This window comes from Ascaphus truei, chromosome 8 (genome assembly GCF_040206685.1).
Source record: "Ascaphus truei isolate aAscTru1 chromosome 8, aAscTru1.hap1, whole genome shotgun sequence".
Classification (NCBI taxonomy): Eukaryota; Metazoa; Chordata; class Amphibia; order Anura; family Ascaphidae; genus Ascaphus; species Ascaphus truei.
The window spans coordinates 77,960,156-77,987,643 of NC_134490.1; the positions used below are offsets into that span (position 1 = coordinate 77,960,156).

The 27,488-nt window shown below is 39.0% G+C and overlaps 2 protein-coding genes and 1 long non-coding RNA gene across 7 annotated transcripts in view; 2 read left to right on the forward strand and 1 right to left on the reverse strand.

The window, feature by feature from the left end:
• Positions 1-11,366, forward strand: part of EXOC6 (exocyst complex component 6) — a 291,045-nt gene extending 279,679 nt beyond the window's left edge. For all 5 annotated transcript variants that reach the window (XM_075612772.1, XM_075612774.1, XM_075612773.1 and 2 more), the window contains 2 exons: positions 9,268-9,380; positions 10,928-11,366. In XM_075612772.1, coding sequence (XP_075468887.1) covers positions 9,268-9,380; positions 10,928-11,066 — 252 coding nt within the window. In that variant the 3' untranslated portion in view covers positions 11,067-11,366. The remainder of the gene's footprint in view (positions 1-9,267; positions 9,381-10,927) is intronic.
• Positions 1-16,660, reverse strand: part of LOC142502023 (uncharacterized) — a 100,086-nt gene extending 83,426 nt beyond the window's left edge. The window contains exon 1 of the long non-coding RNA XR_012803630.1: positions 16,574-16,660. This is a non-coding gene — a long non-coding RNA (uncharacterized LOC142502023). The remainder of the gene's footprint in view (positions 1-16,573) is intronic.
• On the forward strand, positions 14,156-27,163 carry CYP26C1 (cytochrome P450 family 26 subfamily C member 1). Its single transcript, XM_075612779.1, has 7 exons — positions 14,156-15,748; positions 16,530-16,787; positions 17,229-17,453; positions 18,645-18,920; positions 21,022-21,177; positions 23,189-23,794; positions 24,565-27,163. Exons 2-7 carry the CDS (start codon positions 16,584-16,586, stop codon positions 24,934-24,936), a joined length of 1,839 nt encoding a protein of 612 aa, XP_075468894.1. The 5' UTR covers positions 14,156-15,748; positions 16,530-16,583; the 3' UTR covers positions 24,937-27,163.
• Positions 27,164-27,488: the final 325 nt, after the last annotated feature.

Sequence of the window (27,488 nt, forward strand, 5' to 3'; positions counted from 1 at the left end):
GTAGAAGGAAAAGTGTGTCTACTTGTAAGATTCTCCCATACCTGAAGATAAATCAGACATGAGATTCATTTTCTATACTCAAACATGTTACTTTTGTTGGATAAGACCAATATTTTCTTGTCTTATTTTTCAATCATTCATATTGATTAAAAACAAACACAGGGAATAAATTCGGTATCTCAAAAAATCTCAGAGTATTTTGTTTTGAACAAGGGCTCAGTAAGTTCTCCTGCAACGCTTTGGGAGGCCCATAAGGCAACAATCCGAGGCTGCAAGGAATCCACTCCTGGCTTTTCTCATAGCCTTGCAGGGTGCTGTTGTTCTCACTAAATTACCTCTTTGCAATCAACAGCAGCTGTGCGGGCTATCACTGCAACCTAGCCTTGTACTCAGTCATTGGAGCAATGCCCTCACACCCTCCTCCTGAGATTGGCCCGCTGGCCTTTAAGTACTGCATTCCCACAATCCCTCTCTGCCGAGCATAATCCTTCTCTGGATATTACTGTCTCTGCCACAAGCCGCCTGGCTTGTCTCCTTGATACTAACCTCTCTAGTTCTCATCTCTAGTTCCTGAGTTCCTGAGGCCTACTGCTAGTCTTCATGCAGGGGCCTGTGTTTCCTGAGTATCCTGAGGCCTGCTACTACTCTCCACGTAGAGGCCTGTGTTTCCTGCTTTCCTGAGGCCTGCTGCTAGTTCCACGCAGAGGCCTGTTCTTGACTCCTGTGCTGAAGCGTTGTTTAGCCAGCACTGTTTCCTGGTACCTGCTGCATTCTCCCCTAGCAGAGGTTACCCTTCATTTCTTGAGGCCTGCTGCTATTCTCCATGTAGAGGCCTGCTTTGGACTTCTGTGCTGAAGCGTTGGTTTTCCCCGACGCTGCCCCGCGGTGTACTTTGGCCTGCCTGCTGTCTCCCCCTGCTGAGACCGGGGTCATGGGCCGAGCCTGCTCCTCGCGCAGAAGCCACTCCCGCGCTCACGCTCCTAAGCTGAAGCGGGGAACTCCTGACTACCTGTTGCCGAACTCCTGCTTGAATAACGACGATGCTGCCTTCTCCAATCCTGACCCTGCTATGTACGACTACGAACTGCGCACTCCGGATCAGTCTGCGCGGACTAAGGTCAGTGATTATATAACCCCACCTCAGCCCCGCGGTGCAGTCCCGGTTTGTGGCGAGCACAATCGTAACAGAGGCTCCCTTATTTCCATCGCGTCATTCCAAAAGAAAAAAAAGGAGAGAATATATAAAGAATTGTCAGTAAAAAGGTTCAATCGCTATAATCCGAACACAAAAACAAGCCGACAAAACAGCTATACAAAAAACTTAATATAGCAAGGATGGAATTAAAAGCTGTCCAACTTGATGAGGTAGAGCGGGCGATGAGGTGGACAAAACAGAGATGCTATGACAAGGGCAATAAGGCGGACCGGATCCTGGCCAATAAATTAAGAGTTCTTAGAGTTAAATCCCAAATTACTGCAATTCGGACGAAATCCGGTTCCAAAACGCTCAAAGAGAGCGAAATTGCCCAAGAATTTGCAGACTACTATACTAAACTTTATAACCTAAACCCCCCTCCCCCCAGAATGCGAAGTCCAGGTTGACGGCTATCACAAAATATCTAGAGGAATGCAGCCTACCGGCCCTCTCAGAAGAAACCGCCCTAAAATTAAACGAGAAAATTAACGCCAGTGAAATACTGGAAGTATGAAAACAATTCAAAACAAACAAGACCCCGGGCCCAGATGGTTTCTCTAATCTTTATTACAAAAAATTTAAGGCAGTGCTGATCCCACACCTATTAGAAGTTTTCAACTCCTTCATGGAAGGGGAAGATATTCCTCCCTCAATGTCCCTAGCGAACCTAGCAATAATTCATAAAGAGGGTAAGGATCCACTAAATTGCGGCAGCTACAGACCGATCTCCCTTCTTAATTCGGACCTGAAAATAATGAGCAAAATTTTGGCCAATAGATTAAACCCAATAATCCCGAGTTTGATCCACATAGACCAGGTCGGCTTCGTCATGGGTAGACAAGCGTCGGACAATACACGTAAGATTATAAATATTATCGACCATGTACATCTCTCTAAAACAAAAGCTTTTATTTTGAGCCTCGATGCTGAAAAAGCATTTGACAGAATTAGATGGGACTTTTTAGATCACACTCTGATCAAATTTGGCTTCCGAGGTCCTTTCCTCGAGGGAATCAGAGATCTGTATAAAAACCCTGTCTGCATTGGTAAAGCTCCCGGGCGGAGGCTCAAGTCCTGTAATAGTAAAAAACGGTACGAGACAGGGCTGCCCCTTGTCCCTTCTCCTCTTTGCCCTATCGATCGAACCACTGGCGGCCATCATTTGAAAAGATATCAATATAAAGGGAATCAAAAAAGGCCAAGAGGAATACAAGATATCCCTGTTCGCCGACAATGTAACATTGTCTCTGGCGGAGCCATTGACGTCCCTTCCCAACCTTCAATCACAACTAGAAAAATTCGGCCAGGTGTCAGGATATAAAATTAATAATGACAAATCTGAAGCCCTAAATTTATCCCTGACACCATCCGAGGTAAAACTACTACAAATTAATTTCAGATATAAATGGAACTCCTCCTATATTCGATACCTCAGAATTAAAATTACAAACTCATATGAGATATTGTTTAAGCATAACTTCCCCCCACTATTTGCAAAAATTAAAGTAGACCTACAGAGCTGGAACGAACACCATATCTCCTGGCTGGGTAGAGTTGCTTCAGTGAAAATGAATATTCTCCCCAGAATTCTGTATTTATTCCAAACGCTCCCAGTCCAGGTCCCAGGAGCTGAACTCAAAAATATCCAAAATAATATACTCCAATTTATTTGGAATGGAATAAAGCCAAGAGTGGCACGATTGGTTATGATGGCACCAAGAGAGAGTGGAGGTCTGGGAGTACCAGATATTTCCAAATACTACCTTACAGCCCACCTAAAAGGTGGCCACATGGAATAATGACCCAGCGTCTAGCAGCTGGTTGGAGATTGAAGCCTCCTACATCTCTCCCTCCCGTCCCTTTTGTGGGCGGGGAGGGGGGGGGGCGGGAAACAACGCCGGACAGGATGGGCCTGGGAGCAATGAGATGTACATGGGGGATATGGTCAAAAACAAAAACTAAATTTGGCCTATAATCTTCCCCTTCAATTCTGACCCCCCTGTTTGGCAATCCGGACTTCCCCCCGGGTTGTGATCCCAGGGACTTCAGACTGTTCAAAGCAGCCAATATAACAAAAGCGTCCGATCTGCTAATCAAAGGACGACCTATGAAATTCTCCGAAGCACAGGAAAAATATGCCCCCGGGGGTCTCCCCCTATTCGCTTTCCTGCAGATCAGACACTTCTTAACAATGATCTCCCACAACTCCAAGTTTGAAAACCCCTCTAACTTTGAAAAGATATGTGCTGTAGGAGCATATCGGAAGGGTCTGATCTCGGGAATTTATATGGGACAAGCACGTGCCCTGATACCCGTCAACCTTAGCTATATGCTTAAGTGGACTGCAGACCTCAATATAGAAATAGATTGAGAAGACTGGGAGGATATCTGGGATGCCGCAACCAAAACCTCAATTTGTACCACCATCAAGGAAAATATCTATAAAATGTTATTCCACTGGTACCTCATCCCAAGTAGGCTGAGCCAGGCCTTCCCTGGCCTGTCAGAGATCTGTTGGAGGGGATGTGGCCAGCAGGGAGTCCTGGTACACATACTGTGGACCTGTCCCGTGTTGGGCTCTTTTTGGGATATGATCCGAACCATGGTGGAGGAGATAAGTGAGGTGGAGGTCCCACTGGATCCGGTGTCGTTTCTGTTGGGTAAGCCTAGAGAAGGCCAAAAAATTACACCAAAAAATTAACATCCTTCGTACTAACGGCAGCTCGCCGCTCAATAGTGGCAAAATGGAAAAAAACTAGACCACCCAACAGGGAAATGGTCCTCTCCAGAATCAGGGAAGTCCGCTTGATGGAACTCCTATCAGCTCGATTAAAACAACAACTAGACAAATTCAACAAAACCTGTAAAGCTTGGCCATATGATTAAACCCCCATAGATTACTCAAACTCTGTTTTAGAGTTCGGTGGACGTCGGGCCATCTCTTATGCCGCTCCATACCCCCCCACCTCCCCTCCTCCCCTCTCCCCCCCCCTCCCCCTCTCTCGCTCCCCTCTTTCTTCCTTTCTCCCTTTTCACTATCCTCCCTCCACTTGAAAAGGAGAGACGGGTGCACATTCATAGACACCCCCCTCCGGATGGAGAGAAGGGCTTGATACTCTTGGATCCTAACAGGTTGTGCGGCAGTTCTACTATTGTCAATTTGTTCAAAAAACACCCAATGACTTCTGTACCAGCTAGTTGTGATATAATAGAGTTGAAAAAATTGGTGGAACAGCAGGAACCCAGAGAAAGCACCGATCAACTCACCAGAGGTAGCAAAAAATAAAAAAGGTTTATTGAATTGGTGATGGGTCCATCTTTCCCTCTTAGTTCAGATCTTCATTGTACACAATAGGCGATGTTATTTGCCCGAGAACTTATAACCTGATTTGCTGCGGATTTAGACCCATCTTTTGGACTTCATATATGTCATATACTTTTCATTTTTGGGTCTCTCAGATCATTTCTCAGAGTCTCTGTATCGCTATTTTTGGAGCTGGGAGTAGTTACCTATATAAGATTGTTGTGATATGATATGCTATACCCTAACCTCTGAAAAACCCAATAACATTTTTGAAATAAAAACAAACACAGGGGCAATTAGTTTAAACTAATAGTGATCGTTTTTACAATATAAATTATTTATCTCAGTTCTGTCCTCATATGCTAGTTTATAAACAGCTAGTGGGACTATTCTTCAGTAGGGATCGATACTGGGGCCCCTGCTTTTTAACATGTTTATTAATGACATTGAGGTTGGCATCGAGAGCAAAGTCTCCATCTTTGCTGATGATTGTAACTTGTGTAAGGTAATATAATCAGAGCTGGATGTAATTTCTCTCCAGAAGGACTTGGAGAGACTGGAAACTTGGGCAGGTAAATGGCAGATGAGGTTTAATACAGATAAATGCAAGGTTATGCATTTGGGATGCAAGAATAAACAGGTGACTTACAAGTTAAATGTGGATCATTTGGGGAATCCTTGATGAGTGCTTGTAGACAGCAGGCTTAGCAATAGTGCCCAAAGTCATGCAATAGCTGCAAATACAAACACGATCTTATCTTGCATTAAACGTGCAATGGATGGAATGGAAGTAGTCATAATTTTGCCCCTTTTTATAAAGCATTAGTAAGACCACACCTTGAATATGGAGTACAATTTTGGGCACCACTCCTTAGAAAATACATTATGGAACTAGAGTGAGTGCAGAGAAGAGCCACCAAATTAATAAAGGGGATGGACAATCTAACTTATGAGGAGAGGCTAGCTAAATTAGATTTATTTACATTACAAAAGAGGTGTCTGAGAGGGGATATGATAACTATATACAAATATATTCGGAGACAATACAAAGAGCTTTCAAAATAACTATTCATCCCACGGGCAGTACAAAGGACTCGGGGGCATCCCTTAAGGTTGGAGGAAAGGAGATGTCACCACCAACAAAGGAAACGGTTCTTTACACTAAGGGCAGTTAAAATGTGGAATTCATTACCCATGGAGACTCTGATGGCAGATACAATAGATTTGTTCAAAAAAAGGTTGGACATCTTTTTGGAAGGGAAAGGTATACAGGGATATACCAAATAAGTATGCATGGGAAGGATGTTGATCCAGGGATTAATCCGATTGCCAATTCTTGGAGTCAGGAAGGAATTTATTTTTCCCCTTATGAGATATCATTGGATAATCTGACGCTGGGGTTTTTTGTTTGCCTTCCTCTGGATCAATAAGTAGGTATAGATTTAGGATAAAGTATCTACGGTCTAAATTTAGCATAGGTTGGACGTCTTTTTTCAACCCCATCTACTATGTAATAGAAGGTGATGAACTAATAAAAGCGCATCGATTCGGTGCTCCAAAAAAGAAAGGGTTAAAAGGTGTATAACTGGAGACGCTGTGGAAAGGATGGATGGATTTGAATAAGGTCTTCACCTGTGTCTGAAAACAGGAGAGTGCAGGCCACTAGTATAGAATGCAGATAAAAGTACGTGTGTAGCAAACTGTCTCTATAAAGATGAGTATACTGTGGCTTAACTACCAATTGGCTGATCACATTCAGCACAATGACGTAGTATGCTACTCACAGGACCCTGTGTCAGAACGCCGCCTCACTCTGGGGATCCCGGAGACCGGAACCACAGCAGCAGCAGGAGGGGAGCCGGTAACCGCTCAGCCATCCATCACTCCGAGGAGAAGTGCAATCCCCATCCAGCGATCACGCTCACAGTGGGGCTATCAGCCGCAGGGTAGATAAACATGCGCCTCCTTGAGTGTCAAGTCGCTCAGTAGCTGTCGGATCTCTCATCTGAACGAACCACCTCACTTCACCGGTGCCGGAAGGAGGCGTCAGAGTGAGTGTGTGTAGACCTGATCAGCGTCTCCAGACTGGCGTGCATCCAGGTAGGTATACAGCAAGCAAGATCCAAACAGGGACCGGAGCACGGCCTCACCAAAGCAACATGGGACACCAGGAATAATTTCAGAGATTTATTGGATTAAAAGCACATAAGGACAAAGTCCTGACAAGCACTAAGGCATGTTTCGCGCAAAACATGTCTGAGTGCTTGTCAGGACTTTGTCCTTATGTGCTTTTAATCCAATAAATCTCTGAAATTATTCCTGGTGTCCCACGATGCTTTGGTGAGGCCGTGCTCTGGTTCCTGTTTGGATCTTGCTTGCCATCTACTATTTAACTATGTTATAATAGCCATTATATTTGAAAGACAATTGAACGAGATGTGTAGTTTAGTTTACATAAAATATATAACAGTTTATATATATATATATATATATATATATATATATATATATATATATATATATATATACTCCTGATTTGCTCATGGAGTTTTAAAAGTCAAGAAGTGACTATACACAGATAGACTGACTGTTGTCCCAGAGAAGGGGACAGAGAAGAATTCTCCCCACCAGCTGTGGAAGCTGGCACAGCCTCCTAGGCCTACTGGACAGTGGTCGCGGAGCCTGCTGGGACTGCCTGGATTGTTAATCCCAGGAAGAAGGAAGGATGCGAGACCGTGCTGAAGCGGGGACATCTGCTCCAAACCCAGGAGTAGCAGATAAACTAAACACTTTATTGCTGTGTTCAGAGAATATATATGTTCAGCTATAATAATACCTGTTTGGGGTGGTAACCAGCTTAGCTGCCCATCCAGTTAGTAAGGGTGGAAGCTGAATGTGTAGTTCGTCTCCTAAGAGGAGTAGGAGTTTATTTTATGATTAATATAAACCCTATTGGATTTTTAATAAAAGACTGGTTTTGATTCAAGAAGGTTATCGTGAAAAAACTATGGAATTTCCGTAATTATCATTGGGGTTCACAAACTTTTTCTCGCCACTGTATATATATATATATATATATATATATATGAGACAGAGAGAGACCATTCTACAGAGGTACATTGTTACACCAACTTTCCACAATCCATAAATCAAGCCTTTATTACTTATTTAACCTTAAAGTAACCCAATTTGTTTTAACTAATTAAAAGGCTGGGACCAACTAGAACTCTGAATGCTTTGATTAGCCTTGAAAAATGAATGAGGTCATATCAATAAGTTTTTCCACACCATGGGTGGCCAACTACAGTCCTCATAAATTACCAACAGGATAGGTTTTCAGGATATCCCTGCTTCAGCACAGGTGGTGCAGTATTTCATTGTGCCACTGATTGAGCCACCTGTGCTGAAGCAGGGATATCCTGAAAACCGGATCTGTTGGTAGCTCTTGAGGACTGGAGTTGGCCGCCCCTGCTCTACACTAACAGTACAGTAGTAGAAAACGTTCATATGTATATGTCCAATATTAAATATTAAAGGGCACATGTCATTTAGTAAGCAGTTTCAGATGGCGGAAAGCTAGCACCGGTTCTCTTAGGTTACCTTTTATAACTCCACAAATGAAAGAAACAGTTAGTTGCCAATAAAAGTTTATGTTAAATAAGAACAGGCTTTTATTTTATGATTATATCAATCAACCTCAAGAACAAGTGTAATTCTTTACAGGGTCAAAAGTTGCTAAAATACATTTTGGTATGTAAAAAAAATTAATGCAAAGAATATTTGGAATATTTGTATTTTTACACCACTAATTTCTGCTCAGAACACTGCTTGCCCTTTATTTAATCTTAATTGTGATCATCCCAAACTCATACATACACATACAGTATGCATAAATTGCATAAGAACCCATATATATGGCTACACATTAAAATGAAACCACAAGAAACCAACGTAACCCAGTGAAGTTTGTAAGCAACGTATTTAACTGTTACAGACAATTAAAACCTGAATAGGAAGTAGGGTTTAACTGGCTTAAAAGGATTATGGTTTTAAAGATGAATAAGGGGGGTGCTGTTTTAGTTCAGACACATTAGCTTTTAAAAGATTACTTCTGTATTGACCAACAACCTTTAAGGCAGACCTTAAAATAATGATAGGGGATGAGGGATATCAGTGTATTTGTGTTTGTGAAGAAGGAATTCCCTGTAGAAAAGCAGAATTTTGGAAACATCTCACTTCACCTTACTGACTGGAATTCCCCACTGTGGATAATCCAACAGGGGTTGTTTAATGCACTTAATTATGAATAGGTAAACTTCTGGTTTAAATTACCTTGGCATTCCATATATTCTTTTCTCTAAATAGGTTGAATAGTATTAATGCAAACGGAAGGGTTGCACAAATGGCATTGTATATAGAAAACATGTGCTCTAATCTAGCTTGTGTGAACCATGCTTAGTGGTGGAAATAAATCAAAACTAAATACAATGTAATAGTAGCTGGAGAAAGATACAGAGTTTGTAGAATGGTGTCCTATTTGATATATTGCCTGTTCTTTTACAACAAATGCAGTGAAATTCTACACTTCAAACGACTAGGTTTAAATGCTTGGAAATGCAACCTGTAATTATGACTCAGTAATCCAAGGACAGCCAATATGAGACTTGAAATGCATAGATTTCTGTTTTTAAAGTGAAGGGAAACAAAACTCAATTGGTTACAAAAAGATTTAGCAAAAAAAATGTTTGATCCTTTGTGTATCTTTTAGCTACTTGACCTCTTTATGGTTTGGGACTGGTCAACTTATCTAGCTGACTATGGACAGCCAACATCCAGATATTTGAGAGTGAATCCAAGCACAGCTTTGACTCTCCTGGAGAAGTGAGTATACAATACAAAAGTCTAATGACATACCTTACTACTTACCTCCTGCAAGGCACTGCATGTGTAAGTCACACTAAACACATGATGGGTTTAGAAATTGTTGTGAGTATAAACACAGAGCCTCTGAAACAACGGGGACATGGGGTTTCTAGTTCATTAGTTACCTGAAAACTTTACAAAGCATGTTTCTTAAAAAAATATAATTCTTTTTATTATTATGTATAATATATATTTTCAAACGTTGAAAAAAAAGTATTTTTTACATACTAACTAGAACTTATTATTTTATCAATCCAAATGATGTTAATAAATATAGACTGCTAAACGAAGTAGATTTTTTTTTAACATAGTTTTTTTTACAATTTCGAATGAAAGTTCTGTTTATTTTTTGTAATAAAATAATAGCTATAGTATAGCTACAATATGTGATTTTAATGTTATTATATTTCTTACATATGCTGCTTTGAAAGAATTACTAAATGTGTGATGGAATATGTTTGTCTTTGCTGTTTTGTACCCATTTCCCTTCCTCTGTCTGAATGTCTTCCTTTCCCTCCCTTGCTGCAAGAATCCACAGGGGGTATGTATTAGATTTGTGCATTTGTGATTTCAACTCCTATTTCTGCTTTTAGTGCATATTTTTCCTGTAAATAATGTATATCATGTAATAACTACATTTAGCTTTTTAATCATGACCTTATTTGAGCTCAGTGTCTTTTTAATATAAAAAAAGTGATCTTAATTATACCTTTTGCCAATTGATTGTTTTGAAAGCAGGGACGCTTGTAATATATATATATATATATATATATATATATATATATATATATATATATATATATATATATATATATATATATATATATATATATATATATATATATATATATATATATATTGTACAAGCACCCGTGCTTCTAAAATAATCGATTGTTAAAATGGATAATTAAGATCACATTTTTTATATCAAAAAGAAATTGAGCTCAAATAAGGTCGTGATTAAAAAAGCTAAATGTAGTTTATATGTGTGTGTGTGTGTGTGTATATATGTGCAATTGACACAGTGTTCAGCTTTATCGTAATGAAAATACTAGGATTTCCAGAGTGGTTGATCTCCCCCTCCCTCCCCCCCCCCCCCCACCCCGTCTCTCTCTCACCCTCCCCCCACCCCATCCCACCCCGCTGGGGACTGGAATAGAGAGAAGATGGAAGCAGACACTCCAGAACTCAGTAATATTAGTGAAGTTTATTGCACAACTATCAACGTTTCGGCTCTCTATGGGAGCCTTTCTCCAGACGCCCATGACAAAACTTTGTTGATAAACTTTATTCACTTTGCTAAGTCCTGGAGTGCCTGCTATATAAGTGTTATCATTTTTCAGGATGAAAGGTGGAATAGATTTGCATGTTATATTATGTGGCGCTATGGCACACGGCGCATTGTTCACATGCACCTTCTTCCTTTCTGATGGTGAAAAATGCACCTCGTGTCCCAGTGGGTTTGACTGGTATCTTGGATGACATGCATTCCCTTTTCCTTCCAGGATGAAAGACAGCAGCAAGAAGAATAATATATTTGCCCAGTTCAGGAAGAATGATCGAGACAAGCAGAAGTTAATAGAAACAGTAGTGAAGCAGCTCAGAAGCTTAGTGAATGGGATGTCACAGCACACAGTCACATAGATATACACTAGATCTTCCCTATGCCTTTCTCGGGGGGCATTTCTACACAAAGAGCTCTGATAGGCATACTGTTTCTTATTTTTGTGTTACTACTTTATTTTCTTCTTTTGTGTTGTTGCTGCAAATAAGAATGCAAGGTTCAATTGTGCTGGTGGCTTGGATTGTGAGAGTGGGGAAAAAAACATTGTTTTTAGGTATTACTTTTTTTGTCAACTTTGTATTTTTATTTTATTTTTGTAAAACAACAGCAGATAACGTGACAGAGTTTGGAAATATGCATATAACATTGGGGAGGGGGGATAGAGGGACATAAAAGAGAAAATGGGAGGGAGGTGAGGGGGGTTAGGGGGAGGGGGGAATAGGGACTTGGCACAACAGTTTCATGGTTACATTTTTTTTTTGTTCAGTATTTTGTTTATTTTTCAATATTATTATTCAATACAACATTATTTTAATCTTATATCCACATCACAAAGCATCATTTGAGCTGCTACACTCATTACAACACACAGAAGCCGATAAACTTCCCGGGTTTTTAGGTATTTTTAACAAAATAGTATTTTATATATTGCAAGCAGGTGGTGTTATTGAAACAAAAAATGCAGCCAAATACAAATTCGCTGAATTGTATAATGAATAAATTGATTGTACATATGTTATTTAAAGCTCTTTAAACAGTGCATATATATATGCTTCAATATAGCTGCTATACCCCTGCCACTTTTCTGCTACTGTAAGATTTTAGCAAGGATTTGTGGGGTTTTATACCTTAGATTCTATATCATTAAGATGATAAGGTTTGATTAAGTCAATACGATTACTGGGTCTGATAAAAAGGGCAATGCTGGGATCAGCACATTATATTTAAAGGCTGATTTGTTCAGTATGGGCTTATTTTGTGCTGTTTCAATATGTCTTCCTATCTACAGTAAATGTATGAATGGGAAGCATACTGTATGAATTTTTCGTTTTCATTTGGGATATTTGCTTCTGTTTCTCAGGATTCTGATGTTGAACTGTACTGTTGTAAATAATTCCTTTCCATTGTCTATAAATCTCAAAACTCGAGAATAAAAGAATGTTGACACAACATGCGATATCTGAGCTTCATTTCACCTTAAGAATATATATATATATATATGTGCAATTGACATTCATTTCACCTTAAGAATATATATATATATATATATATATAATGTGTGTGTGTTCCTGTTTGTAATTTTAAGACGATAATGTAATTCAGATTATAAAATGACCTTTGGTCATAAAAATATACTGTGTGTTGCAACACACGAAAGCTTAGAAGTTGAAGTATGGTTTATATATACATCTTTGCAGATTTAGGTACTTAACTCAAATGCACCCTTTTCTTTTCATCAATATGAAATTGAACCACAGCTTGACACATGTGTAGAACTCCAGATAAGATAATATAATTAAAAAAGCATTGTGACGATCTGCTCAGCTAGCTTGGCTGGAAAGCTTTGAGTTGAGGTCTTCCAAGATACAGAATTTGGTGTGCCACTATATTTTGTAATTGCTTTTAGCTCTGACACTTTTAAAAGCTACTTACATTTAGCAAAGTGCTCAAAGCATACACCTTTATTTATGCTTGTAAGATGCCTGGTATGGGAGCAATAGTAAATTATTTTCAAAGTATCATTTTGATTTCATGCTCCCTTTTGTTTTCAATAAAATATACTTCAATCACTTAGCATTTCACAAATATTGGCTTTGGTGGTTTTCCAAATGGCTATTGGCAGATGACTTTGAATCCTGAGAAGAAACAAAGGTCTAAAGTCATGTATAAGGGAAACTACTCTCCTTTTATTGCAGTTTGTGATCTGGGGAATTGGCCATCATATGAGCTACATTTGAAGCTGTAAATTATTGAGAGTGGGCTCAAACTCCAGCAGATTTATACTGATGGTGCTATAAATTATTGCCAAATGTATTTCATCCCTGCACTCCCACGGATAATGCGTGAATGTGGAAAGACATATGTATATCGATTGAGGTTATATGTCCATTTCTATGACTTTCAGTGTAATAAGATAAACATCTACAATGTGAGTCAACCATGATATCATGTTTGTTGAATGATATTGTTAACTCTCTTCATGGTGAAGGTACATAGATAGCAATGACGTTCTGGTCACTACTGCAGAAAATATAGTAAATGACAAAGCAGCAAAAGAATTCCGAATGGTGATATAGCTGCTGTTTGTTGTATGTGAAATACATGGAGACATTGAACACAACTTCTGGGAGCGTTAAAGCACAAGTGTGGGGGGTGGTTTCATTGTAGACCCCCAAAGCAGCAGCTAAATCCTTACCTTTAAAAATAACGATTTGCCAAGAAAAATGTCACTATAGGAAGCACTAAGAGCTTGCTAAGCTTATTGTCTCAGGTTATGAATAGGCGATCCCCCCCAAAATAGCATTCAGGGGAGCAGACCGAAACACTGGAATTAAACGCTGACAATTGCAATATGCAGTATGAGAAAACTCATTTTGTAATCTTTTTGGATAAGTTAGCATCTGCCTAACTATAGCAGCTTCCGCTGGTTTTGAAACATTGAATTTCCTTATTTTGAGTGCGATTTGTTATTTATGCTAACAAAATAAAGGAAAAACCCCCTCCTAGAATCTGTACTTAATATTGAGTGCAGAATGCAGGTTCCAGGAGAGAGCTTTTCTTTCTCACAACATATTGTTGTATTTGTATATTCTATGCTCTCTTTCTGCTTCCTAAACCCTTACTTCTATTGGCTGAGCGGATCACTCGAGTCTTGGAAATATGAGAGAGAGAGAGAGAGAGAGAGAGAGAGAGAGAGAGAGAGAGAGAGAGAGGGGGAGAGAGAGGGGGAGAGAGGGGGGGAGAGAGGGAGGGGAGGGGGGTGAGAGGGGGGGGAGAGAGGGGGGGGAGAGGGGGGGGGAGAGGGGGGGAGAGAGGGGGGGAGAGAGGGGGGGCGGGGAGGGGGGAGAGGGGGGGGAGACGGGGGGGGAGAGAGGGGGAGAGGTAGATTTGGATATATACATAGATCTTTAGATAGATAGATAGATAGATAGATAGATAGATAGATAGATGAAAGGCATATGCTATTTAGGTAGACATACATCATGTTGAATGTAAGATCATATACATGATTAATTAAAAAGATAACGCGGCATCTCGGTGCAAAGTTGGGGGCACAATCACAACTAATGTTTAATTTCTATTTCAAATGGTCTTTTTAACATTGTTCTCAGCCCTAAAATACAATGTCAGATATATTGTGCACAGGAAGCTATACCATGCAACTTGCACAGAGCAGTGTACTAATACCAATTAAAAACGAATGTCACTCTTGCACAAACTCCCTAATCAGATGGAATACAGTAGCGTTGCGTTTGGAAGGTGGGGTTATACAATGTGTAGCATGGAGCCACAACAAGAGATCGTATTCTCTCGCGGAGTCTGTGGTTTTCAAGGAGCTGGCATTTTAACTCTTTTAGCATCCAAACAAACTACAACAGGTGTTTCCAGTACTGCAAGCAAAGGAATAAATACACATCTAGTGTTAAATGATAGAAGAGAGCAGTGGACAAGCTAAGCAAAATATCTCAGTAACACGTAGTCCCCATCAAAACACAAGTTATGCTGACTCTCAAGTTACATTAGTGTGCAAAGGTTTAACATGTAACTTTATTCCACTATTGATATTGGAAATGCCATTAAAGAAGAACTTCAACATAGACTTCTATGGACGTTTGTACTTCAATCACATATTCATATAAAAACATTATTACTGAAAATGTCACACGAGTGTTTAACTTGAGAATACAAAATAGAAACGTTTAATGTTAGTTGGGCTTTAAAACCGTTTGTGTTGTTAGCATTGTGTAGTAAATAAAGGAACACATCATTCATAAATAAATAGACATGGATTAACAGAATAGATTACAAGACATATTGTTGAAAATCCAGAATATTACACGGGTGTATTAGTTTGATCAATGTATATATCAATTTTCTTTACACACACATGTATAGACAAATGCTATATAGCTCCAAGAGTCACGTCACTTTGTTGTATTGGCTAATTAAACAGTGACAGCTGATTATTCAACCTGGGTACTCGTCAATGTATCATATGGTTTGCATTTTTAAATAAACAAACGAAATGAACGAATCAGCGTTTTTATGGATATTCAGATATATACTTTATTTGCAGGAAAACCAATACACTGTTTTCAGTGTTACATGGTCCAATTAGTTTCTTTATCGTGGTTTTCTATTTCCCCGAAAAACTATTTTCCAAAATACAATGTTTTTATAAACTACAAGCTATTTCTCAGTGGTTACCTGGTCTTCTACAGAGCTGTCTTTTAGGAACAACCTTCTACACACCCTCCTTCCCACCCTCAATGAGAGCTGTCACATCATCCCTTCTTCTGTCCAGCTCCACACACTCTTTCAATCAATATCATCACATTCAATGGGTCCAATCATCGCACTTTTTCCAGCTACTTAAATATGCAGAAAAACACGTCATCTATGAAGGTGGAACATATATTAAGCCAATATGTATATAAATCTAGCTAAGAAAGAGACCGGGCTGTAGGCATTTAAGTGATGGAGTAAGACCTCTTCAAGATTTTATTCACACTTGTGAACACAATGCTTGTTTAAAGAACCGGTGAGTATGATCTAAATCCCTACAATAATGCTGTTTAGTTGTGTAGCTTGGTTGACACCTGTTAGAGAACTTTAAAAAGTTTGTTTCAAATGTATAAAGGGGTTTTAGGATCTGTGACAGTGTGTGAGAAATGTTAACTGTTTGCAGGTATGCCAGTATTTATTTCTAAATATCTATGTGCTGTGACTATCTATTACATAAAACACCTATAGATCTTTTAGAAAGCGATAGAAGGAAGCAGCAGAATGAAAATTACACCAGAGCTTTCAGATGTGTTGCCTGGAGCGATTCCCCTTTATCTTTCAGGAATAAATCTTGCAAACCAGCTTCATCCCGAGGTTTTTTTTTTGTGGTTTAATATATCACTCTCCATTGCATGCCATGTCTATAATGAAAACATGAAAGCTGCAATTTTTGTCCTTATAATCAACATAACTCCTTCACTAGAGCACACTATTTAAGTGGTTCTTGCTGCAATGGATATAACTCTTAAAAAAAAAACTTTTAATGATATCCCTTGTAAAAATATAAATGAGTAAACAGAAGGGATCATTCATTTGTTTATTTATGTTTGGGTTTTTTTTTGTATGTCTATCCTCAAGACCTAGGATATTTTCATGGATTAATCAATGTGTTAGACTCCCGGAGCAAAGAAACGCCTCCCAGTGTAATGAAACCATTTTAACACAGTGCATGAGACTCAATCACTCCACTGCAATTCACTGTACAGTTGGTGGCACTTCCCAAGTTTCTATTCTGACACTTATTTCAATCTCGCTAGCACCAAAAGACGCCTAAACTAAGCCAGAGAAGCCTTGTACTTACTGGACAGAAGATGTTCCTCATTGAGATCAATTACATGTCCTTTTTTGAAGCTGCTTTAACTTCAGTACTTTCTCTGGTGCTGCTCCTGGCTGCGTCTCACCAGTTATGGTCCCTGAGATGGCACAGCACTAGGGACAGAGGAAATAATTTACCCCTCCCCAAAGGCTCAATGGGATGGCCATTCTTTGGGGAAACTCTGCATTGGCTTGTCCAGGTAAGAAGCGATTCGTGTTATTTACTTTTGCTCATTTTAATTCTGACACGTAGCTCTATTATCTTCATTACTTTCTGTGTGGCGGTCTTTATTTGTACGGTGCAGATACACAGAATAAGTATGAAACACATAGGAATTATTTATTTGTGTTAACACGGTAACTTCTAATTTTACAATTGTACATTCGTCCCAGTGGAATAGCCAACACACATACACAAGAGACCCAGAGTAAGTGCAATATTTCTGGATATCAGCTCCTTCCTTTGTAAATTATTGATTGAAGGCTTATTTGTAAATTAATGGAAAGTCATAGTGCACCCTATATGTGGGTCTCACTGTGGGTCACCTGCGTTGTTACATCATTCATTCAAGCAGAGCTGTGGATTGAAATGCTGAAGGCTGCTCACTCACTTGACTCAACATGACTTGTGCACATTGCAGGGCTCTGATTTCCACAGTTCCAGAAGGGAGAAGTATGGCAACATATTCAAAACCCATCTCTTGGGGAAGCCAGTCATTCGTGTGACTGGGGCAGAAAACATTCGGAAGATCTTGTTAGGGGAACACAATCTTGTTAGTACCCAATGGCCCCAAAGCACACAGATTATCCTGGGCTCCAATACACTGGTGAATTCCATTGGGGAACTCCATAGGCAGAAAAGAAAGGTGAGTTCGAATGTAATTATTAATATTTAACTCCTACTTAGAGAAGTAACACACATCCTCCCTAAAGGAAGAATGTACATGTTTGCCCCCTGAAACACATGGACGTAGTGAGCTACTGTAGGATTATTTTAATGGGATTTTCACACCTAAAACCAGTGTCTTGAGCCCTTCATATCCCTTCTCCACTCTTCCCCAATGCATTTCATTAAAGAGCTGAAGTCCTTCACCATTTAGTTTTAGTACCTCAGTATTTTCATGAGTTGTGTGATTGCCAGATACTAAGCATCTTGTCATTATAGCTGCCTCACTGCACAGCCATTTAATTGCAGGTGTTTAACTCCATACACATCCTGTGCCAGAGGGACCCGCCATACACCGTACTATACTTTATTGCTGGCACTTGTGACACAGGGAGAATTCAACTACTTGTAGAACTATTAACTGAATTTTAAATACTTTGCTATTCCGTCATCATTATCTTTATCTTACTTGACCTATGTCACACTACACCAGGGGTGGCCAATTCCAGTCCTCAAGGTTTTAAGGATAGTCCTGCTTCAGCACAGGTGCTGATGCAGGGATATCCTTAATACCTCGTCTGTTGATGAGCATTGAGGACTAGAGTTAGTCACCCTATGCACTACACGTATTGTCACTTGAAGCACAGCACCATGTAAATATAGGACTAGATATTCACATAATATTATTTTGACAGTCTCATCAAATAAGAGACCTCATGCATATGACCACCAATTTATCATATCACATTTTGGCCCAATAAGCGGCATCCCCACCTGCAAGCAGCCAAGAGCACATGTAGGTAAATTAACCAAGAAAAATATGCGACACGTTTTGTCTATGTACAGTATGGGGAGCTGTCACTATGTTCATTGAAAATTACACGTGCACATTTATTTATATATCTAAATATGCCATCTCAAATATAATAAGTCTGTCGTCACTATAAATTGAGCATACTCTATAATAGAACGTCATGGCAAGATTTCTTAAGTGAGGCACTATACCATATAAATAATTGTATTAATATCAGTAATAATACTGTCAGTGCCAATAACACAGCACCTTTCTGCCATGGTGAAGAAAGAGGTACAGTAAAGCATATAGAACATGTCATCTTGACATAACAGAAAGCATCACATTTCTTACCGTGTTGGGGGTATTTTCTCCCAGATCATGGCTAAAGTGTTCAGCCACCCAGCCCTAGAAAGCTATATCCCTCGAATACAAGAAGCCGTGAGATGGGAGCTACGTGCCTGGTGCAGGGAGCCTGGGTCCATAGCAATGTATCCTTCAGCCAAAGCCCTTACTTGCCGCATAGCTGTTCGCATCTTGTTGGGACTCAGCCTGGATGAGAAACAGTTCAAAGAACTGGCCAAGACTTTCGAACAGCTGGTGGAAAACCTCTTCTCCCTTCCCCTGGACATCCCATTCAGTGGCCTCCGCAAGGTACTTGATTTCTTGGTTGTTTAAAAAGACCACCTAAAGAAGGTTCATTTGCCGGTAGTGTTGAAGCAATATGCAGAGTTGAGTTATTCTGAAGCAGAGGACATTTCTTCGGTATTCACATAGAAGAGGGGTTCTAAGTCGTCGGAAACAGGGTGATAATTTCATCTTGGGGGTGGCGAAAAAAATAACTGCATGCTGAGAAGTGTAAAGAATAACTTACTGGTCAAGTACTGTATCACTAATACCCTCCCTGCTGTTGATCTTGCTTGTCAGCTCTCACAGGCTTGCTTACATTACAGCAGAAGTATGGGTGGCTGTAGGTTTTCCTGAATAATGGATGTATTTACGTTGCTGTTGATATATGTACTGAAACTTACTGAGTGATGTAGGATTGTGCTTAAATTACTGTTGATTGCTAATTAGTGGCATTGGTGATACAGAAAATATGATTTTACATCATTTACTATTATGCATTTTCACATTGATCAAAGTCCATTGGCTGCAAAACTAGTGCACAAATACGGCACCGGATTTGCCAAAGGTGAAAATCCCATTGATTTCAAATGGAATATTTTCTTTGATAAATTTGATCCATTTCTTTGTTACAGTTTTGCATCCGCGAGGCTTTGATGCATGACCCCCAAAATCTGAATAAACAAAATTAAAATTATTTAAAGCATGAATTAGAAACATCAGATTTTCACACATTTGGGACCCTACTGAAAAAAAAGAATAATTAGGGACTTAATCATGTAAACACAATATATTTTCAGTAACTTGGCAGTAATTCAATCTGCATAATGAGTATAACCTCTTTAGAAGACAATGTTCTGTGATTGGACATGTGGAAGGTAGTGTTTTATGCTCTGGGTGTATATTGATTGGCACCACACTGTAACAATTATTTATGGACATAAACATGTAAACAACAAATAGCTTGCTTCAGTAGAAACTGGGTCTATAAATCATAAGCTAATTAGAAGAACCAGTGTGTCCCACGTCATTTGATTGTCTGGAATAGATTGTATTATTTCTATTGAAACAACCTATTTTGTAGATGGACATGCATTGAATTGTTCAAAAAGATCACAAATTAAATTAAATAAACACACGTGAGCACATAATAGCAACAACATTGTCTTTCTACTAACCACCCAGCTGAGAGACAATGGGCAGCTCCAGAAAAGCTTTGCTGCCAAGCCATTATTCACTCTGGTGTGCAGGACTCTTTTTGCTTCTGTTTTGTCTTTAGAATATAACACCTCAATGTGCATATTCAGTCGTCTTTTTCATGGCCTGTAACATTTCCTATGTGTTACTGAATGATATGTCAAATACAAATATCACCTTTGGTGCATTCCGATGTCTTAGACAGGTATGCAACCCTGTCTTTTCATGTTATTGCTTAGCAAACAGTGCTTCCATTGCAGCCAGGGATTCTGGGTAATGACATGCAAATGAGCACTGAATTATATATGTATGTTGCCATGCTAACAGACATTAAAAACAAGAGATACATTTTAGCCCAAATAAGTATGTTAGACGTGCACTCTAATAATACGATGTGTCCATAGAATTGGAATCCATATGGATCTTTGTTGGACATTTACTACAAACGTCTTTAGAAGTTATTTAGAAATGGGTTTTCTACCTTAAGTGACACTGAATACAAAATACTTATATAGTTTGTGTTGACTGACATTCCTGCCATTTAAATCACACTCTGGCCAATGTTCAACTTTTGAGTAGTTTTCTGTTAGAAACCAATTAATTCCTGCTTCATTTGCCTGGGTTGTTTGAAATATAGCTGCATTCCCCTGCACTGTATGTGGATGTGGGATGCAACATTTGGACAGAAGCTTTGACAAAACTGAAATGTATTAATTAAATATATTGCCTGGTTGGGCTTTTTCCTTTTAAATGCATTTATGAATTAGGTTGTACAAATAGAAGAAGTATCCACTGACAACCCAGTCTTGTTCTTAGGGGGGAGGGGGCAACCAGTGAAACATCACATCATTGTCTTGTTATTTGTATACTATTAAGGCATTCTTTGTTTAAAGTGTTGGTGTATTTAGCTAATTGATATATTTCTCAAAAGGGAATTAAAGCACGTGATACTTTGCATCAGTATATGGAAGAAGCAATAAAAGAAAAAATGAAAAGAAAACACACAGAAGGGTATGAGGACGCATTGGATTATTTGATCAACAGTGCCAAGGAGAATGGCAAGGAATTCAACATGCAAGAGTTGAAGGTACCTCCACTGTCTATCACTGTACATCTTTAAAGTAAGGTATTAAAGTACAGGCAGTCCTCGGTTATCCACCGGAATCCGTCCCACAAACCACCTTCACATTGTGGACCGTTGGATTGCGGATCCAATGATAATCCGTGGTGGCGAGTGTCGGATAATCCATTCAACGGATAACGGACAGCAAGGACCACCTTTACATAATTAAAGCATCAAAACATGTTTTTTTTTTTTGTCAACTCTTAATGCCATTTTTAATGAGTTTTAAAGCATCTTTAGATTTCTATAGCAGGTTTTAGCCCACTTCCCAAGCAGTGCAAGATCTTTGCAACACTTTGCTGTTTGCGATACTTTGTTGCCAATATTCCCAGCAGTTTGAGCTGTAAACTGTAACAATAGATAATATTACCATATAAGGTACATTTAGCTGCTGAGTTACACTGACTGAAGCAGCCATTATGTTAATCACACAATCAGGATTTTTTCAGATTTGGAACAGGAGCACCAAACGATTGCCAGTTTAGGTAACAATGTAGAATTATACATTGTCACAGCTTTACATATACAAATAAGAAAAAAAGAAAAGCGGGGGAATGTAGTATTGCTGCTTTAAACTGTTGGTCCACTTATAATTTTGCTTAGAGGACCCTCTTTAGAATGACTACATAATTAAATATATTTTCATATTTTGCACACACATACATGTATCAATGTTTAATAGAACCTATGTGTATGAAACTTGACCATTAAGAGATAATAATAACACATTTAATAATATACATTAATAATATGCTACAAAGATTCCTTGTGAACAGATTCACATGTTTTAGACAGGTTTGCAACCCTGATTTTCGCTGTTATCACCTAGCATACAGTGCTTCCACTGCAGCAAGGGATTCTGGGAAATGACATGCAAAAGAGCACACAGGGATACATTTTTTCTTAAATCCATTATTACATGGAACCCTTAAGCCAATGCTCTCTGTTTTAAACACCGCTTTTAAACATAGCCTGGGATGAGATGCAAAGCTAGTAAATCCACTCACAGACAGACTATTTTGACCTTGTGGGTCTCATCAGTGTGAGGTTGGTTGTACTGGCTTTGCAATTTAAGACACTTGGGTAGGTCTTCACCACACATTATTTAGGTAATGGTGTGTGAAAAGGCAACTAAAAACCCTCCACCTTATTGCATATAAAAAAATATTACTTGTGAGCCCATTCACATGTCTTAGACAGGTCTGCAACCCTGCTTTTCACCATTATCACCTAGCATACAGTGCTTCCACTGCAGCAAGGGATTCTGGGAAATTACATGCAAATGAGCACACAGTAATACCTTTTGTCTCAAATCCATTATTACTTGGAACCCTTACCCCAATGCTCGCTGTTTTAAACACAGCTTTTAGGTGGGGGGCTTTCAGTCACCTTTTCACCCACCATAACCTAAATAATGTGTTACAAAGATTCAAAAGACCTGGGAAGAAAGGTCATGGAAATTCCGGAACATGACAATATAATGAGATATAGCATATGTAGACAGTAGAGGTGAAGATGTCTCTACGTGGAGAAGCTCATGTACTGGGGATATTGGACACATGAAAGATTGATTTGGGAGTGGAAAGATAGCAAGAACCAATTAAATGGGGGCTTTTGGGTTTCAGGTAGTTGGAGTGGTTATTTCTTTACCAGCATCAAGGCACAAATGTCATTTAGAGTTTGAATGGAGATTCAGGAGGCAATTAGGAGGGTGCTTTTTTGTAAAACCTTTCTTTGGTTAAGGAACCCAATAATTATCATGTGAAGGGAGCCCTTTAGTGATGTCAGGGGAACCCAAAGGTTCCTAATAATCCCTGCTGAAAAACACTGGGTCAGATAGCTGTCCTTCAAGAAGTTAGCTTTAGGACTTGTGACGTAGTAAAAGGTAATACAAGTATGTTACCGAATAATTTATACTAACAAATGCGACTTGTCTGTTATGATCCAGTAGTAACATTCAGTATTTTGTTTGTAGGAATCAGCAATTGAGCTTATATTTGCTGCTTTCTTCACTACTGCCAGTGCAAGCACCTCCCTCATTCTCCTACTTTTGAAGAACCCAGCAGCAATACACAAAATCAGACTAGAGCTGGTATCTCATGGACTGAACAAACAGTGTCAATGTTTTCCTTCTTCAGACAACCCAAATAACAACATCAAACCTTTTCAGGAAAATGTTCTGCGTGAGCAATGTTTGGCCACTGGCTGTAACTTACCCCTTCTCATGAACTCTGAAGGGAATGTGAAGAAGCTATGGGAGCAAACTAAGCTAATGTTAGTGGAAAGAACTGAAATAGAGCCATTGCACGCTTTATCCAGAAAGACTCAGGAGGGCATCAACTGGAAAGGCAAGTGTCATGAGGCAAACTACAACCAAGATAAATCAAACCATGGTTTTGATTGTACTGAATTGTCAAGAGAGTCTCATGGTTTGGAATCAGAATGTACCTGTCAGCTAAACCTCAGCCTGGAGAAGCTGAAGTGTCTGCGCTATCTGGACAGTGTGGTGAAGGAAGTTCTCCGCTTGCTCCCCCCTGTCTCTGGAGGCTACAGGACAGCACTACAAACCTTTGAGCTAGACGTGAGTATGAGCTTCTATTGGGTTCTAGTTCATTAAGATCTTCGAGCAGGGACTTCTTTCTGAGAGGTCCTTCAACTTAGTTTTAAGAACATATCCTGTCCCAACCCACGTCTTTGCGTTACGGATTGTATAGGCTCATAATGTCTTGGTAAAACTAAAATGATGTATGACTTTTTCTGAACTTCCACCCTTCGTTGGCTTTTCCCATGCCATGTAGTAATATGGAGAGACGTGTTGCTTCCAGGTGTTTCTGAATGTCACTCATAAACCAAACACAAGATAAAATATTTAAGTTAACAAGGTTAAACATTTGCTTTAGAAAAAAAGCAAACGGGTCTTGGAATCCCTAAGAAACCCATCCTCTTGAAGGATGTTGCTTAGTCGCCCTCTTTTGGTCGAATTGAACATTTTTTTTCTTGTCTTAACCCAGAAGAAATCTTCATATGATTTGGAATTGATACCTGAATATTGTTACTTTGCGCATACAATGTGTATTTTATTAATGTAGGACACAAATAACCATTTTAATAATGCAGTTCTTAGTGCCATCACCTACAATGGTTTTAAAGAAGCTAGTTGATATGTGTCCTAATTGTTTATATTATTGATTTACTACTGAAATTGGACAAATTAGAATACACTTGAACTACAGTATAATACAACTTACCAATCGATCTGCACTTGTAGTAAATATACTGTATAATTGAATGTTCTAAGATCTGGAGGTGTAATCACCAACCTCTGATTGTCTCCATCTGTCTTCTCTTTAGGGTTACCAGATTCCCAAAGGCTGGAGTGTGATGTACAGCATAAGGGACACTCATGAAACGGCTGCAGTTTACCAAAACGCTGAATTGTTTGACCCTGACCGGTTCAGTTCTGAGCGAGATGAAGGCAAAGTGGGTCGGTTCAATTACATTCCATTTGGAGGTGGTGTCAGGAGTTGTATTGGCAAAGAACTGGCACAAGTTATACTCAAAATCTTGGCCGTTGAGCTCGTGGGTACTGCCAAGTGGGAACTAGCAACACCGAACTTCCCCAAAATGCAAACGGTGCCAATAGTACATCCTGTTGATGGACTTCAGCTTTTCTTCAGCTTCTTAGGCTCCAGTGACAATGACAAAATGTCACAAAATGTATGATTTTCCAAGCCTTGGAGAAACAAGCCCTTACTGTTGCTAACACTTATCTTAAATTATTACATATACTTGTTGGTTTCTATAAGGGTGTATGTATTATCTGTAATGTAGGTAACGTCAAAAAAAGAGATTATACTATTTATAATGTAATATTTATATGTCTATTAGTTAAAAAAAATGATGGGCAGTATTGAGTTATGAAAACAATGCAGATATTTTATTCATGTGCATGGTTTTGTTACAATGTGAAGTGTACGGCTACCACTACATAATAAACACTAACATAATGCTATTCAAATATATGGCTATGAATAATCTGAAATCTGCAGAATTTTGTTAGAATAGTGATAGTGCTCAAATATATTAAATATGTTACCTGTTCAGTGTATAGCACACAACAGGGCAGTTAATTTGATTAACTCTGTTTTTATTTAGCACATTTTCAGTACTCAGTTCAACAGAAACGTCAATATTTATACATTATGGCTACATTTCTTCCAGTCTCATGTGCATGCTATATGCATAGTGGAGTGTAGACGAGGAAGTAATGATATACGGTTTTTATATGCTTGCTGGGTAGGGAAAGGGGAGATTAGAGCATATTATTTATAATACAGACATTGATTAGCGAAGTACATATATACTACAGACACAGAACACTTCATGCTCTGTCTTACAAAGTAGCAAGCTGTGGAATGTTTTAATATAAAACATACTTATTGACCTGCAGCTTTGTACTGAAATACAGTATAGTGCTTGGTTTTGCATTTAGGAATCGTGGTATTTGTACAGTCAACTGGCAGTGCTTTCCTTGCATGTAGTCACAAATGCCTTAAGTTCTGACACATGCTGCAGGTCAGCCACCAGAAGTCCACATATTGGCTGCTATCCTCATTGTTATTTCCTGGTGGAAACAAGACAGCAGGAATCTTAGCAAAGAGTGACTCCGCTGATATTTCACTGAAAATGTGCAGATGCCATTGGTAAAATAACTATTTCACTGCTTGAGGCACCTGCCACACAATATTTCTTGGTGTCTGGTATATAGTATGGCAAACAATGCACTGCTAGTGTAAGGGGCAAGGACTCACCCTTATGTTCAGAAAATTAATTATACTTATCACATAAGAAATATAATCTAACACAGGGTGACTTTAGTAAGCCTCTATGATTTATATAGTATGTGCCATCTTTGAGCGCTCCACTTCTGCAGTGTGGGCACCATGGGAATGCTCCAGCTATCGTGTCCAAAAAAAGGACACATACAGTGTAGTAACCACCCCTTGGTTCCTGGAATGGACAGTGGTCCATATTTACTAAACGATGCTATTCCATTAGACATCTACCTGCACTGGAAGACGCATTACAGGCCATTGTTGAGCTAGAACGGTCTTATGGCATAGCACCACTTAGTAAATATGGGCCAATATGTTGTATCCCTCTGCAAATCTTATATGTTGATATTAGTACGGCACTGGGAACCTCAATAGCAACATAATCATGGTAATTAAAGGACGAGTTCATTAAAGAATGAGGTCATTAATTATGACAGTAAAAATAGAGGGAAGTGAATATCTATCAGTATGTTTTCTAACCCACCCTAGTAGTTTCCCCTCATAATAAAAATGACAAACGAACTAGAATGTTATAAAAGTACTGTATGCGGAATTATCACATTTATATTGCGTTTCATTACAAGTTTCACTACAAGGAAATGGTGAGAGACTAATATCAAGTAGGGCGTCCCATTTATTGGCTTCTTTATAGTGCATACTAAAAATGTATATTTAGCTATCACATGCTATAATGTTAATCTTATGTTTTCCTGAAGTCTGAACTGATCAGCTAATTGTAACTAAATAAGTGATACATTCAAGCATTGGTGATCTTTTAAATGTATAATAAGCAATGTACTCCTGAATTAGTGCACATTCTGGTTCCATATTCTGTGGGGTATGTATGTATCCTTCTCTGGTGTATGTTTCATGTTAATTCCTTAACTAGCAACATCTTTACTGACAAATTGTTCTCGTTGTTACATGCTGCAAGAAACAAGGATTAGAAGAACACACGCCTACATTACTGTAATGGATATGTCATATACAATGTGTATTATTGAATGGCAATTTCTTTTGCATGAAGAACTGAACTTTTGCTAGATAACTATACAAACTTTTGTACAACCATGAAACTTGAAATAAACTCTCTGCATTTACAAATTCAAGTTTTATCAATAAAAAGTCTATTACCTGCGTGCAAGTGTGATACAGTACTGATATCATTGTTAATGAAGTCGATTTACTGGGTAAACTTTGCTTTGCCAGGAGGCAGGCATTATTCATTGTGCTATGAAGACTGTTTTTCCTCCTGATGGAGATTTTAGTACCATTCATTTGCACGAAACGCAACTCTTCTTAGCACTGGAAGGTGCATTGACTGTATATTAAATAGGGCTCTTCTAGATATAGTATATTATATAGTGTAATCCTCATCACCCTGCATAGCAATTATTCACTCATGCAAAATAAACTATGGCATTAAATAACTAAACAAAA

What these genes read in the sequence shown, in the direction of transcription:
- CYP26C1 (XM_075612779.1), top strand. Translation starts at nt 16,584, where the DNA reads ATGTTCCTCATTGAGATCAATTACATGTCCTTTTTTGAAGCTGCTTTA. An exon ending in TCCATAGGCAGAAAAGAAAG is followed by an intron (nt 17,454 to 18,644) that starts GTGAGTTCGAAT and finishes ATTTTCTCCCAG; the next exon opens with ATCATGGCTAAAGTGTTCAG. An exon ending in TACAAACCTTTGAGCTAGAC is followed by an intron (nt 23,795 to 24,564) that starts GTGAGTATGAGC and finishes TCTTCTCTTTAG; the next exon opens with GGTTACCAGATTCCCAAAGG.